Source organism: Pseudorasbora parva, chromosome 24, assembly GCF_024679245.1.
Source record: "Pseudorasbora parva isolate DD20220531a chromosome 24, ASM2467924v1, whole genome shotgun sequence".
NCBI classification, from domain to species: Eukaryota; Metazoa; Chordata; class Actinopteri; order Cypriniformes; family Gobionidae; genus Pseudorasbora; species Pseudorasbora parva.
Window position 1 is genome coordinate 19,099,177 of NC_090195.1, and position 17,067 is coordinate 19,116,243.

General features: G+C 36.6%; 1 protein-coding gene across 2 annotated transcripts in view; it reads right to left on the reverse strand.

The window, feature by feature from the left end:
• The window catches only part of dok6 (docking protein 6), a 167,252-nt gene that overhangs the window by 42,451 nt on the left and 107,734 nt on the right, over window positions 1-17,067 (reverse strand). Inside the window, exon 8 of one of the 2 annotated variants that reach the window (XM_067435476.1) lies at window positions 9,680-13,251. The exons of the other annotated variant lie outside the window; for it this stretch is intronic. Within the exon in view, the coding sequence (XP_067291577.1) occupies window positions 13,088-13,251 (164 nt within the window). The 3' untranslated portion in view covers window positions 9,680-13,087. Of the gene's footprint in view, window positions 1-9,679; window positions 13,252-17,067 lie in introns of those variants that run through there. 2 annotated transcript variants of the gene reach the window in all.

The following is a 17,067-nucleotide window of genomic DNA, read 5'->3' on the forward strand; positions in this document are numbered from 1 at the left end:
CATTTTAGTACAATGGACATATGTGTACTGCTGAGCATGTTTCCTGAAGCGGAAGATATGATGGCTAGTTGCCTATAAGTTATGAATAACCTTTATCGGAATGTAAATGTAGGCTACATGTGTGATCAGTGTTGCCAGATTGAGTCGACGATTTAGAGCCCTACGGGCCCTGACTTTTACACCCCTAACCTCATACCCACTGTCGGCCGCTGACTGCTTGGTTGTCACTTTAAAAAGAATTAACAAACTACATAATTATATTTGGATAATAACAAACAAATTATCCAAACATTTTTCTAAATTAACTTTATTAAAGAAACTAAACGAAATATAACTATTGGACATTACAAACAAAGCTGAACTATTTTGATGACTGCAGGAGTGTGTCATAAGAAGGATTGTGCAGGGCCTGTGCAGGGCTCAAACTAAGGTCACCAAAACTGGCAAAATAATGTGATGATATTTTATTGAAGAAGCCACTTTAAGTGCAAACAGTGCCCAATATGAGATATCGGAAAAAGCACATAATTAACAGGCATTTCACATTAAAACACACCACTGCCAAAATGCGTAATTCATTGATATACTGTACAATAATCCGCCGACAAAAAAATAACAACAATGCGTTTAGCTTTGCTCTGACAAAACTACAGTACCCTTGTGAAGTTCATAGAACACGCACTTATCCCAGTCAAAACTGATTCATCATTGATTCAAACCTCTTTCGGAAGCTGTTGGGGTTGCTAGTTGCAGATGTCCTGAGTGTGTATTATGATGGACAGGATCATGATTATAGTCTTCGAGTCACAGGTGTAATCCACGTTTGAGAGTTGGTTCACTCTAACGTTACCACTCTGTAGAAACGACTTGTGTATATATATATATATACTGTATGTATGCCACTTTAGCATAGCAATCACTTGAATATACATCTACAACGAGTTATCGCGCTAAAAACCTGGCTGTCATGAATGAGCGCGTCTGCCTGCTGATCGCTGATTGACTGAAAGTGCGTGCTCGTGCGCTGGAACCCGCCCAATCTGGCAACACCGTGTGTGATTTGTGCTTTGAGTCATGTGCAGGCACGATGTAACCAATAGGGTGTTGGAATGGTATATGTTTACACTTCTCATCCAACCACAATCAAATTCACACTATCCGGATGACGCGATTTATCTGCATAGTTTTTTTTTTTTAAACAAGATGAAATGAAAGAGGAGTAACGAGGCTATTTTTAAAAAGTAAGGAGTAGAAAGTACAGATAATTGCTTGAAAATGTAAGGAGTAGAAGTAAAAAGTAGGCAGAAAAATAATTACTCCAGTAAAGTATAGATACCAAAAATTTCTACTTAAGTAAGGTAACGAAGTATTTGTACTTCGTTACTTGACACCTCTGAAAATGACACCAACATTTTGAACCTAGACCACTGTATGTGTGTATGGGAGGCTTTTCAATTTGGGTAGGCCAAATCCAGGCGGAAATGACATCAGAGAAATTTAGTGTTAATACATTACTTTGTGTAAAACAAATGCCAAAGATTATGCATATCTCCAGAAAGTAGAGACTCTAAGCTTTCAAATGGTACCACATATGACATCATGGCTCCTCCACAGACATTTAAAATGGAAAGTAAATACATGACGATGTCATTTCCGACCCTGTACAGGGTCCTCTGAGTTTAAGTGGTTAACCAATGAAAGCTGCGAAAGAGTCCAGACCTTCTGCCGTCAGTCTGAAGATCTGACTGCGCGAGACTACTCAATAGACCCTCCCCTCGAAGAAATCAAGGACAGAAGTTGTCGAAAGCGGACAAAAGAGGCAGATTAAAACACCAGGTTTAAACAAAGAAAACACGTCTTAATACCAGGTGTAAACGTGGCCAACATTTTCGTAAATTTTTCACACAAAAAAACAGTTACAGCCAGATTCAAATATTCATAGATCTCCATTGAAACCAGTGAATTGTTAGCACCACACTGCACACGTATTATTACATGTTTTGTCTCTTGAAAATGTAATTAGCTGACTTTGTTTGAATCTTGTTTTCTTAACAAGTGGCTAACATAGCATAATTAGGAAGAGATTTATTTGCAGTAACACAGCATTTTCTCCACCATACAATATATTTTAAAATTAACCACATGCCATTTAGCAACACAATCATCCATCTTTTATTAATATGATATTGTAATATCGAGCTGCAATGTGCAACAAGTGTCTCATACCAGCCACCAGGTGAACGCATGAGTAATGTTATAACAAGCCCATGATTTACTCACCCTCATGTCATCCTAGGTGTATATAAAATATAAGAGTTATATGTAACGCAGGATGGAAGAGCATCCCAAGCTTTGACGCCTCTCATGATTTAAACAAGTACCGTATTTTCCGGACTATAAGTCGCACTTTTTTTCATAGTTTGGCTGGTCCTGCGACTTATAGTCAGGTGCGACTTATATATCAAATTTAATTCATACTGACTGACAAGAATAAACATATAGCCGCGAGAATGCGTTCTATGCTGCTCCTGTAGCCTAATATTTACTTATACACAACAACTTAGAAAGACTGAACACAAACAAAATGCTCCCATAAAGAAAATCTTATTCTGCAAAATACAAACAGCATGTAGTAAAACATGCAGCGGAGAACGATTCTCACAGCGTTCGTCTCGCGCGGCAGAGCCTCTCCCGGCAGAGAGTTCAAGCCTCTGTGGACTCGTTCCTTCAGCTCTGGCCATCTTGCTTACAGTCCGCAAGTAGATTTCTTTTTCTTCTTCATCACAATTAAAGTAACCTCTGCTTTTCGCCAGTCCCTTACAAGTTTCTCACTCACTTCAAACTTTCTTTCTTCTGCTCGGGTTATGCAGTGAAGCGGGCACGAGCGAGTGCACGCGAGCAGGTGGTCGCATGCGCGCGCGGGTGCTCGCGTGCTCGCATGCGCGCGGCTGCAGCTCTGCCCTAATGCGACTTATAGTCCAGTGCGACTTATATATGTTTTTTTCCGCGTCATGACGCATTTTTTGACTGATGCGACTTATACTCCGGAGCGACTTATAGTCCGGAAAATACGGTACTCTTCTCTTATATCAAAATCTTCTGCCGTTTCTCTTTAAAAATTTTAGATTCTAATTCATGACCGGTGTTTTGTTTTGCTCTATCCTCTGCATTCGTCAATTCATCGTGTGTCAGTTACAGCCGTCTGTCAGAAGTTCGTTTTTAAAGTTTTAAATATGGATGGTTTTCTTACACAAACGCATCGCTTCGCTTCAGAAGGCCTTTATTACTTTTATGATGGATAGATGTACTTTTATGAACTTAAACTGAAATTCTCTGCCATTATAAAGTGTGGAAGAACCAGGATATTTTTTATTACAACTCATCTGAAAGAAGAAAGTCATATACACCTAGGATGACTAAGTAAATTATGGGGAAATGTTGGGGCGAACTAATCCTTTAAATCAGGGCTGTTCAACCCTGCTCCTGGAGGGCTACCGTCCTGCAGATTTCAGTTCCAACCCTGCCCCAACACACCTGTCTGTAGTTATCAAGCTGCCCTGAACATCATGATAAGCTGGTGAAAGTGTGTTTGATTCATGTCCGATTCAAAGTTTTAAGGCATCCAATAAACTCGTGACCTCTTGGCTGAATCAACAGAACTTTATTTGGTTTCACTTTATTTCGATGGTCCCTTTAACACATTCTGTTGGCTATAAGTATCATTGCACCTACATGTCTACAAACTCATTAGAGACCAGTAGGGTTAGGGTTCAAATGAGCTGACATGTAGTTGCAAAGTTACTTATAGTCAACATGTTCTCCAGCCACAGGTTTTCTTGACATTGGTTCAACTTTGCTTTTAAACCAGAAAAAAAGGTTTAAAAAAAAAAAAAAAAATAGCACTCATTGTTTAGTTTGAAGGGGAAAGTGGGTTTTTTTTTTTCGTTTTCGTTTTTTTCATTTACATACAACCTGTACATATCTGTTAACATCTCAAAAAATGACCGTTTATCTCTCATTTCAGATTTTAGGGGTCTTCATCACATGCTGTATGTGTATATTGGAGGAGGGCTGGTTGCTATCGCTCTTCTGATGGTTTTATTAGTGACGTGGGTAAACAGGTATGTCATCTTACTTCATTAATCATAAAGATTCCCAGCAGTTTTTTCACTTCAGGTTCAATCCACCTTGATTACTTGTGCGGATTTGCTTTAGCAAGTTATAAACAAATCAAAAAACATAATTTCTTTTTTAATTTTTTTATGTGGAAATGGTTTGAGGTAACAACTAAAAATAGAAAATACACTCAAAAATGAACTTTCACTGTTGTTGGTTGCACTCAAATCATCCTGGTTTACATTACTAAAACTAATGTAGGTACATGAACTTAATTTTACTGAGTGCTTTCTACTTAAATGAGTATTGACAGCTTTACTTAATAAGTGTTTGTTCGGTCAACTTAACATTGCTGTGTGAAATGAACAAACTGGGCAGTGGATCTGCAGTTCCCAGCATGCTTTACAAGGGACTGCTTTAGGAGGATAAATTTAGGGATTACAGTGTTATTTCATGTATTTTAAGTAGAAGGAAATATGTGTTAGTGTATGTTAGTGTTTAAGTTTCAGTTATGTTGGACATTTAGTAGCCTGACGTGGTCACACTCAATTCTAGAAGCTATTGTTTTGGGCTGGTAGTTGGCGGGTTTTGCTGTAAAAACTTGGCAACCCTGTCTGCACGCGCGCTGGAATAAACGATCTTTGCCGGTGTTGTAAAAAAAAGAATTTAAGGATATACAGAGTGCTATCCAACATGATCATCATTTCATATACAAACATGCTCTCCGTTTTGGATTAGAACAAATTCAACCAAGCCCCTTTGATGACGTGCACGATTACGTTACTGTTGATCATCTGTCCGTCATCGTCTAAAGCCCGCCCTGATGATTTCATTGGTCTGAACAGTTTCTGTTCGGGGATAATTACTCCTCTATGGAGCGAGGCCAGAGCGAACTGCCCGAGCTCAAATGTTGTGTGCAGGGCTGAGTTCGGCTGGCATCCAGGCTAGACATTTAGAGGAGTTTCTGTAATTTTGTGGTTACCATTATGCAGAAGAGTGGTGCCTGTGTTGTGAGGACTCATATACACATATTTATTGGATGAAATTCCTGCCCTCAATTAAATTGATTTTGTCCAATGAGTTATTTTTGCATTTTGTTTCTAAAATATGCTTGTTATTTAATAGTTTTCCACTTACACTTGTAGAGCAAATAGTTAATATACTAAGGTAAATTAAATCGATAAATGTGTTCGCCTAACATAATAAACCTTTATAAATTGAACATAACATTACTAATAAATAATCTGCACATATAAATGTTATGTAACAGTGACACATTCAAAAAGTTTGTATTACTCAAAGTAATTTTGTCAGCTTTGCTTGAATTTCTTTTGTTCAACTAAATAGATTTTTGTAAAAAAAATACTCAGTATAGTTGCGTGGAACAAACTTGACGCTGCTTTAAGTAAATTCAAAAAATCATTTTTTTTTTGAGTGTATGAACGTATTCATCATTAGAATAATAGCACAGACTTTTGTTCTGTGGATGACGTGACTGAATTAAGACTGACGGTTGAAGAACAACACATTTCCCATAGCTTTCATTAGGTATGAAGTTATAAGTATCTGGTTTGTCTGTTAAGAGGTCTCTCAGATAATTGGCTGTGAAATCCCATCCCCTCCTCGCCTTCACCATATGTCCACCGCACTTGCTGCCAGCCTCGCTAAGTTTTAGACTGAGTGTGCAGTTTGTTATTTTGCAGTGAAGCGAGGTTATCTCCATACTGCAGTGTTTGCTTTGCTGATCCTTAATAAAATTATTAAGTGGCCTTTAATGTCTGTCATCTAGAGTAAACCGTCACTCAATTTCTAAACTGCTTTTCACAGGATGAAAAGGAAGAGAGAGGACTACAGAATCAAACTGCACCCTGCCAAAAGACAGGTAAATATGTCAGTCAGTTTTGCTCCCCACGGCTGACCATGTGTTGTTGCTGCGTGAATCTCACGAAGAAATGTCCACATTCATATTTCACTAACGTTCAGAAATTACAACTGTTTTTGCTGTTGTTTTTTTAATTATCTTTTTCATACTAAAATAAGATTTATTAAATTCGACAAATTCAATACAACTAATACTACCATGAAATGTAAATACTTATTTCACTTCAATTTGCAATAATTAGGCTATAGATTTGTTTACAGTATAGTATTATTTTACCGTATTTTATTACATATATGCACACCGATCAGGCGTAACAGTATGACAGGTGAATAACACTGATTATCTCTTCGTCACGGCACCTGATAGTAGGTGGGATATATTAGGCAGCAAGTGAATATTTTGTCCTCCAGGTGATGTGCTAGAAGCAGGAAAAATGGGCAAGCATAAGGATTTGAGTGAGTTTGTCAAGGGCCAAATTGAGATGGCTAGACGACTGTGTCAGAGCATCTCCAGAACTGCAGCTCTTGTGGGGTGTTCCCGGTCTGCAGTGGTCAGTATCTATCAAAAGTGGTCCAAGGAAGGAACAGTGGAGAACCGGCCACAGGGTCATGGGCGGCCAAGGCTCATTGATGCACGTGGGGAGAGAAGGCTGGCCCGTGTGGTCTGATCAAACAGATGAGCTACTGGAGCTCAGATTGCTCAAGAAGTTCATGCTGGTTATGATAGAAAAGTGTTAGACGGCTCAACGGGTCAGGGCTGTTTTGGCAGCAAAAGGAGGGGCAAGACAATATTAGGATCTATAATATACAATATCAGTCATAATGTTATGCCTGATTGGAGTATATTTGAATAAATAATTATATATTAAGTATATTATGCTTTATATTATATATAATTTTATATAGTTTTAAATATTATATATATATATATAATATATATTATAAAATAATATGAGTATATGAAATATAAATAATTTTGTTAATCATATATAAAATGTTTTATTTTATTATTAATAGAATAACAAATATAACCAGTTTTTTTTTTAATTTTAGTATTAAATATATGCTAATGTAGTATTTGATATTATTTTTGTTTTGTCTCTTTTGTTATTTTTATATTTATATTAGTTGAAATTAGCATTAACTAATATTAATACATACTGTATTGTTTATTTTTAGTACATGGGAACTAAAGTTAACTAATGAAACCTGATTGTATTATATTTATTATTCCATTTTTATTTAAATAAACCAAAATGATTTGTAATAGACTTAGTTAACAATAACAACACCAAGTATGACATGGACATATTTCATGAAATTCACACAGCTATATTATACAGTATATAAACATATGGCTCTTCTTGGGACATTTTTCATTGTTGGGATTTACCCATCATGCCTCAATTTCAGTGTGTCCAGTGCGAAAGCACAAGGCAAAGCAAATATAGCAGTTCTCAACACTCGTATCAGTATCTAATCTCTCCTGAATCCATTTTGACTCGAGTTCTTTGAGAGAAATCCTGCACTTTATATGTTTTTATATTGTATTGAAAAGCGATGTTGCAGCAGCCTGCAGTAAACACATCTTTGCTTACCTAGTGCGTTCTCCTTAACTAATGAAAATGCATTAACGCAGATGTTTTGCAGTAGTACTAATGCTTCTTTTATTCATAACTCAAACTGAATGTTTTCTTTCTGTGGCAGCGTAACCCATATGATCATGGCTGTGTCTATGACAGGATGAAAAAGGGGACCAAAAGTGGGGCAAGAGATAAAGAAATATATGTTAACTTTCAGATAGTGAGGGCTCATAAAAAACAACAACAAAAGAGATGACATACCACAGCTCAAAAGAGTCCAAACTGATAAACCGGCGTCTGTAGGGAAGAAATGGCTTTGGCTGAAGAGCAGAAATCATAAAACAAACCAAACATCAGTGCCAAGAAATGCTTTTGCACCTGAATACTAATGGATGGATCAGAGGGGAAATGACTAGTAATGCAGAAGATTAATGGAGCTGTGCGTATAATTTGTCATTTGATGAACCACTACCACCATCATCATCATCATCTTCATCATCATACATTAACCGTTCAAGCCCGACCCAGAACCCACATTTCATGGCATTTCATTGCATAATGGTGCTGGCTGTGTCTACTCATGATCACATTGTGGAAAACTGTCCTCTCTGCTCCTCGGTGAAGTCTGCTGGACTGGTAATCTGCTTAAGAAGCTTTCTGGACTGTATCAAAGCCAGATATAAGCCAAGCACGGTCCCTCTGAACAGACACCCGAGCAACACTTTAGTTTGAGTGACTCTAATTATCAAATGATTGGATCTCAGAGAGATTTGAGTGGCTGAATCTTCTCAAAATCACATCCTTGTGCTGTGTCTCAGTTTGAGCCTGAATGCTTTCTCTCTGCAGAAATGGAAGTACCAGCCTCACGAATGAAAACGGGGATACCAAGGCTTCATCGCTCATAGGTTAAACTGACAATGCTCAGCTTACAGGCGGAATATGATTTGCATTGTGAGGAATAATGACTTTTAAATGATTAGGATCATTCAAGAGTTTAGATTTGGTGTTTGAGCACAGAGCACTTAACATGTACAGGAATAAAGTGAATCACATTTGGATGCATCTATTCGATCCTTGATTGCAAATAAAAAAAATAGGCTTGAAAAGACGTGGGATTTGGATTCATGAGACTGTATTATGCCTGAATGATGTTGTTCTTTAAGACTTATATAAAGATATTAACATGTAATGTAGACTTTTTTTCTTATTTTTATACTCATTTAAGTATTAAGTAAGACGGGAAAGATCAAGATTAATTTTATTTTAAGAAATTAATTATTTTATTCAGCAAGGAGACATTAAACTGCTCAAAAATGACAGTAAAGGTTGTAAATAAATGCTGTTTTTATATAACAAAAAAGCAGTTTTTTTCAATATTGATAAAAAGAAATGTTTCTTGAGCACAAAATCAGAATATTAAATTATGATTTCTAAAGGATCATGTGACACTGAAGACCAGTAATGATGCTAAAAAATTCAGCTTGTCATTATAGGAATAAATTAAATTTTAAAGTATATAAAAACATTTTTAAATCTACTAATATTTTTACTATATATATATATATATATATATATATATATATATATATATATATATATATATATATATATATATATATATATATACACAGTATACTTGTATATTAATGAAAAAATATATTCATATTGTATCTAATTGTTAATACAGTAAAGTTGTATTGGTTGTATAGTATATATATATATCTCAATAAATATATAAAAATATTTGTGTGTGTGTATATATATATATATATATATATATATATATATAACTTTTTTTACTGTATTAACAATTAGATTTGTTTTCATGTTTGTATTCATGTTCAAAGCTGTATCTAAATTATATAAACAGTAAACAACAGTTATATATAATAAATAAATAATAATAATAAATATATAGACATTAATATATAAAAATATATAATATATCTATGTATTATTTATAAATATGTATTTTACTCTCTCTCTCTCTCTCTCTATATATATATATATATATATAGAGAGAGAGAGAAATATATATGTAAGTGTGTGTGTGTGTGTGTGGAAAAAATTGTGTATTTATTACAGACGCATAAACAGTATTCAGGGGGTTCTGTAAAGTCCATTCAGTTTATTTTACTCAGTAAACATTGACATATCCACACAGGACAAAATCTACTTAATGCCATAAAATAAAACATGAATAAAAAAAAAATAAAACATCAGCATACAATTACAGATAAGCGCACACACACACACACACACACACACACACACACAAACTGAAACTGGTGTAAATGCTAGAACACAAGAAAGACATTACAAGACATGATTTCTGGAAAAACCCGAAGGAAATTCCCAAGCAATGTTCATAGCCGGTAAGGTTTGGGATATCATGGAATTAAACAACACAGTGTTTGACCAAATACCCCTTCGAAACCTCCTTAGACAACAAGGACATTCCCTTTTTAAAGACATTTATAAATGAAGTACAATGCAAAATAATAAAACAGAGGTCATTTAATTCACATTCGAGTGCTATTAAACGCTGCCTAGAATGAATTCAGAGAATCAGCAAATAATTATGTGTGGAAAAAGGAAAAAAAATATTTAAAAAATTCAGCTCCACATCATGACATACTGCTATTATTCTGGTCAAATCAGGTTTTTCTAGCACAAATAGACAAAAGATCAACAGTCATTTAAAGGTATTTTATGGTCAAGTTGTAAAGTAAATTGATTGTCTCACTGAATGCATTATTGTTTCTGCACACTTCTATCATCTCATACAAGACCATTTGGAAAAACCCAGTGTCATTCAGTAGAGTTAAGCAGTTTCCTGTGTGGGGAGAGAATAGATATTTTTCTCTGCTTTTAGACAAATGCAGTGTCAACAGATAAACGTAATTCGGTTATACACATGTTGGATGGTTAGAGAGATGCTAATTTAATCAGCGATCCGGCCAGAGTCTCAGTCTAGCAGAGTCTGAAGGCACTTCTTCTGCAGTGTGAGAGGGTTCAGATTAACCGAACCTCCTGCCCAGTGTGTAGACATTTCAGAAATTAATTTCATATAAAATAAGGTTGTTTTGGGGGGGAAACATTGAACAGAATAGTTCATCCAAAAATATAAATGATCATTTTACACCCTCGTGCCATTTCAAACCTTTATGACTGTCAGCGTCTTAACCACCGTAGTCTCGCGTAGCCAGATCTTCAGACTGGCGGCCATGTTGTTATTATCATGTGACCTACCAGCTGGTTGCCTCCATTTATAAATCATCTCCCCCGTGACCTCATAAAGTGTCCATCCAGTGCACACTTCAGAATCTCGCTGGAAGTAGTAGGACATCTGAGTACTTTTCGCTTCCTGTTTTTCAAATACTATAGATGATTTCGGATGCACCTGAAGTCCCTCCAATAACAGACCGGCGTGCTTCTATAAATGATTCATTCAAGAACGTTGTTCAAGTTTACTGCAACAACGGAGCCGCGAACTTCACACACTTTTGAAACTTTTTCGAACTTTTGGAAATCCAGCGTTTAGCTGATCCTGGTAAGCGTCATTGTCTCAGTTGTAAACACGACGGCGTTCTTTTTGACGGCGTCATGGCCATTTATTTCCAGGCGGACTGTTAAAGAACGTGACGCGTCTCGCAGAAATGCTGTAGAATTCAACCAATCAGATTACGACTTAAACTCCTGAAGTGTTTCCAAAAAAGAGTGACACCCATTAGACGTTCAGCCAATGGTCCGTAGGTGTGACGACTGAGGCTGTATGGAAGGCCAACACGACCAAAAACACGTGAATTTTAACACGTATTACACGTTAAATACTTGTGAAATATGCATTAAATATGTGTATATTTGACAAGTATTTAACCCATGAAATACACGTTACATATGCGCTGATTTGTCACACGCAAACAACAAGTATTTAATGAGCATTTCACATGTTAAAATTCACGTTTTTGGCCCTGTTTGCCTTCCATAAGGCTGAACTATATCTACGTGAAATCATTCAAATAAGTGAATAATTTATTCATCTCTAAATCATTCAAATAAGTGAATAATTCATTCAGACGGCATTTTTTAACTAAAGGGACGTTCCCTTTAACATTCAAAGATCTTGAATTGTGTATTTAAAGTCGCCGTAGAGTGTGACGTTATTGCGATTTGTTGCAGTGTTCGTAGAACTTTACTCTAATGGTGCGTTCACACCAGACGCGAATGAAGCGCAACTGATTTACATGCAAAGACACGATTAGACATTCTGCTGAACGATTTGAGCGCTTGATGCGCCTAACGCGTGAATCGTGTTGAAAAATCTGAACATTGCCGTTAACTAATCAGGAGCTTGCTCTAGTAGTGACAAAGAGGACAAAATCATATCTGAATACCCGGAGCGGTACGATACATTTTCATACTTTAGAGAAAAAAGAATAAAAAGGATCTTGTATGAAGGAAAGTGAGTGAGGAGGTCAGACAGTCTGGTAAGCTGTAAAGCGCTCTTTACTAAATTTGCTCTATCTATTTAAGTTTATGGTTTTAATAGCACTGAGGTTGCGTTGGTATAGACAAAAACAACACGGAGGGATTTGCAGTGTTGCATTGCAATGATAGAATACGGTTATGCAATTTTGATATTTAGTACAATTTGTATATGATGATGTGTTTACGGTTAACATGGTGTGAGAAAGTAAAACAAAAAATTCCAGAAGTGAGACGAATAAGATTTCAAACCACATTTGAATGTAACTTGAAACTGCCGTTCACACTTGTTAAATATGATCCGATTTGGACTGACAGTCTGAACAAGGCTTTTGAGTCCTTTTTGAAGCTTTTCTAGATTTCATGGAAAAGAGCAACCATCACATTCTTCAAAATATCTTCTTTTGTGTATATATTTGTGTGTGTGTGTATTCCACAGAAGAAACAAGTTTGGGAAGTGAATAAACAGCGACAGAACATAATTTTTTGGGTGAACTATCCCTTTCAAAGTATGCTTTTTTTAAAGTTTCCCCCCAAACGCCACACTGCACGCATCTACAGACATCATGGCATAATAAAACCCAAAGCAAATGACAAAAGTGCAAAGCAAGCTCTAATTTAAAAGTGCAGGGTGCTAAAACACAAACAGATAGCCTACCTTGTTTGACAGAAGCTAATTAAGTGTCCCATTACAACGACAGACAAAAACGCAAGAAACTTGATTGTAAGCGCTAAAGCGCATTAATATTTACAGTATATCTGAAAAATAACTGCAGAAAGTCCATTTGTCTTAAACTACACAAGGAAAATAAAGGTTATGGTACAACTTTTTGGCATTTTTTTTTTCAACGTACAAAAAGAGGCTCCTATTGTTCTTAGTATACACACTGTTCTACAAATAATTATATTAATTATTAAGTCATACATATACATACATATATTTATAGAGAGAGAGTTCATACTGTTCATGTGTCTAGAGCTTCCTAAAGCTTTGGAATGTCCGGGAGTCGTGGCCTTCGTCAAGCCATGACAGTGCATGTCAACGGAGCGGCGAGGTGCTGCAATTCTGTGCCACTAGAGGCCGGTGTTGCTTGATCCTGGTTCTGCTCCTGCTCCGTCTGCTCGGAAAGGAAGCTTTGAAACGTCTGCGCCCGTGGGATGAGTGTCATAGTCAAGCTCGTACCTTGAAAGAGCCAGAGAGATCATTGCGCATGTTATCGACACGCCACTGATTTGAAAAGACATTCAGGTAAAGGTAATAAGAACTGTACATCAAAACACATTGCTGTGCATTGATTAACCCGTGCCTTTGAATGCAGCATTGATCGTCTTCGTGCATTAATATAACACTGTTCCTCAAACAAGAAGGAAAAGAGATTTTGGCAACTCTCCACGTATCAGTGTTTGGCACGCTCGCAGGAGAGGTAGATGGCTTAACTCGATTTTCTGGAGGTGATTGTGTGATCAATTATGGATGAGGAGGAGAATATCCAGGGTGAGGCAAGGATACCTGCTCTCCATGTAGGCGAATCACACGAAACTTGTTTCTGAACAACAGCAAGCCCGTGTATATATAGAGCACTGACTCAAACAAATACTGTCTCACCGAGCGCATGACACAAACCTTATTTAGAAACCAAGTCAGCCGCTTCTGAGGAATGTACAGGTATTGCATGAAATACTGTCACTTCATAATTTAATCTTACAGGTGGGAGGGTTCATTTGGGTGAATTATTATTTGAGGTTTATAGAAATCAAATGCATTTGAGCAAAACAGGAGTGCTGAATCGTGCTCCAGTGCTGTGTCCTAATTCACATAGGATACTATCAGTCCAAAATAATAATTAGTGTGTCCCAAAGCAGCATGCTGAGAATAGATATATTATGATTATCATTATACCAATCAGGCACTGATTATCTCTTCGTCACGGCACCTGTTAGTGGGTGGGATATATTAGCCAGCAAGTGAACATTTTGTCCTCCAGGTGATGTGTTAAAAGCAGGATAAATAAGCCAGCATAAGGATTTGAGTGAGTTTGACAAGGGCCACATTGAGATGGCTAGACGACTGTGTCAGAGCATCTCCAGAACTGCAGCTCTTGTGGGGTGTTCCCGGTCTGCAGTGGTCAGTATCTATCAAAAGTGGTCCAAGGAAGGAACAGTGGTGAACCGGCCACAGGGTCATGGGCGGCCAAGGCTCATTGATGCACATGGGGAGAGAAGGCTGGCCCGTGTGGTCTGATCAAACAGATGAGCTACTGGAGCTCAGATTGCTCAAGAAGTTCATGCTGGTTTTGATTAGAAATATTCACTTGCTGCCTAATATATCCCACCCAATAACAGGTGCCGTGATGAAGAAATAATCAGTGTTATTCACGGTCATGTTATGCCTGATCAGTGTAATTACTGAGAATATGCAAAAGGTGTCTACTATTTCCACTGGATTCATACAGCTTTTCGTCGATATCACCCCATAACATTTTGCAAAAAGGAACAGTGAGGACATGAAAATGTCCTGTTCAGTCGTATAAAAATTGGTGAGGACATGAAATTTTCTCTGCTTAACCCTGTAAAGCCGGACATATGAAATAATAGTAGGCTATAGCGTGTGTATTTTAGTTGCGTATCATATCACATATAAGGTTTTTATGGCTCATATAGTATGACATGGAGCTCAAAATCAAGGAGGACAAAAACACCTCAGGCCCAAACTGAGCCAAAAAAAAAAAAAATGCAATTTGGTGCAGATGTTACATATTTGACCAAACACTAAGATAAAGCTTGTAATGTAAATATTTATAATGTAAATAAAATACACCCTGTGTCAGTTTCTAAATAATTTCAAACAACATTTGAATGTAGCTTGAAACTGATTTATATTCACACTTGTTAACAGAGGTGGGTAGAGTAGCCAAAATCTTTACTCAAGTAAAAGTACAAGTACTTACGGAAATATTTACTCAAGTAAAAGTAAAAGTAACAATCGTAATAGTTACTTGAGTAAGAGTAAAAAAGTATTAGATGAAATAACTACTCAAGTACTTAGTTACAAGTTACTTTCGATCTGATTGATAAGATCCAAAAACCCTGAATTTCAGACTACTTAGAGAGCTTTCACACACCATATATATATATATATATATATATATATATATATATATATATATATATATATATATATATATATATATATATATATGTGTGTGTGTGTGTGTGTGTGTGTGTGTGTGTGTGTGTGTGTGTGTGTGTTTAATGGTTAAATAGTGTAAATTAATGGTGTGCTGGGCTAACCACAGCACTTTTTAAAACATACTTTGTTCTTATATTTTTATAAGTATATGCATTTTTAAAAATACAGTCCCATTTTTAAATGTATATATACACTGCAGACTGTTGTCTGTCCGGATATGTGTATAAATGCAAGATGTCACATTAGGCTACTCAAATTTGTTTCGTTTTTAGCCTGATCTCATCAGTACCTATGGCAACGTTTATGCAAACCACAAAATATGTACCAATACGTACATATTGCGACAGTTTCAAAGTGAAATGTCCACTGGGTGGCGCTAAAAGCTTATTTTTTTCCAGAACAGATTTGCGTGAATCTGACATGTTTTGTTACGTTGCGTTTTTAACGTACACCCACACTAAACCTACCCGAAAGTGTTAACAAAAGCAAATGTGACAAAAATAAGATTGTGTCCATGTATTTTTAGCTTGATTTTAGAACTCGTCGTTGAGCTCTTATCATGACTCGTTCGTCATGGGGTTCGTTCTCAAGCTTTTCGCATTGCAAATAAAAATCTGTATCAGCTGACCTATCGAGCAAGTCTGGTGAATCAGAAAAGCAGAACATGGAGCTGTGACGCAAAATTCAAAATGTTTTAGTTTACAAACCATAGACTAAAAAAATGCAGTTTTTCTGCCTATAGTGTTCATTTCTGTTGGAATTCCTGCAGTGTGTATTGGTACGTATTTTGTTGTTCGCAAAAACATTGCCACAGGTACATTTTGCCAATGAGGTTGCTCGTTTTATGAGAAAAAAAAAAAAGATATGTAAATGTGCAGATGTGAACGTTTGTTTGTGGACGTGTGTTCGGAGGACTCAAACGATTTGTCAATGCTTGCACAAGAGCGCATATGAGGAAAACACTCGGACAGTGTGAGAAATAGTTTTACAATAAAGGAAAAGTGCCCATAGTTACCAAATTACCATTAATAGTGTTCAAATATAGGCATTATTGTTACTCTTACCGCTGTTGGAGCTGGAATTATTGTATGCTGAGATGTCAGTTCATATTGGTGTACACAGCATGCATTAAATTATGAAACTGTTCTTTTTGACATCTTGGACTGAAAACAGGCTGAACTTGAGGCCACGTACGGGTGATCTGCCGTAGCTCACACATCTCCCTCTGCTTCGGCCATCATCTTCTGACTAAACGCGCGCTAATTTTAGGCAGGGGATGCGTCCACCTGAAGCAGCCTCTCCAACGTTTCGCGAGACTTGCGAACAAGTCATAACTTATTTTAAAATATATAATTAATTATCACCATTGACAGTAGCGGAGGAACGCCACCGAATGTAACGAAGTAAAAGTACAGTTTTTTCACAAGAAATGTACTTGAGTAAAAGTAAAAGTACCCATTTTTAAATATACTCTAAAAGTACAAGTTACCCAAAAAATTTACTCAAGTAAATGTAACGAAGTAAATGTAATTCGTTACTACCCACCTCTGCTTGTTAAATATGATCAGATTTGGAATAGCAGTCTAAACAAGGCTTCTGGGTCCTTTTGATGCTTTTCCAGATTTCATGGAAAAGAGCAACCAGCACATTCTTCAAAATATCTTCTTTTGTGTTCCACAGAAGAAACAAAAAAACATACGAGTTTGGAAAGTGAATGAACAGCGACAGAACATCCATGTTTGTTAACTAAATATCTCATCTTTTAAAGGTGCCCTAGAATGAAAAATTGAATTAACCTTGCTATAGTGA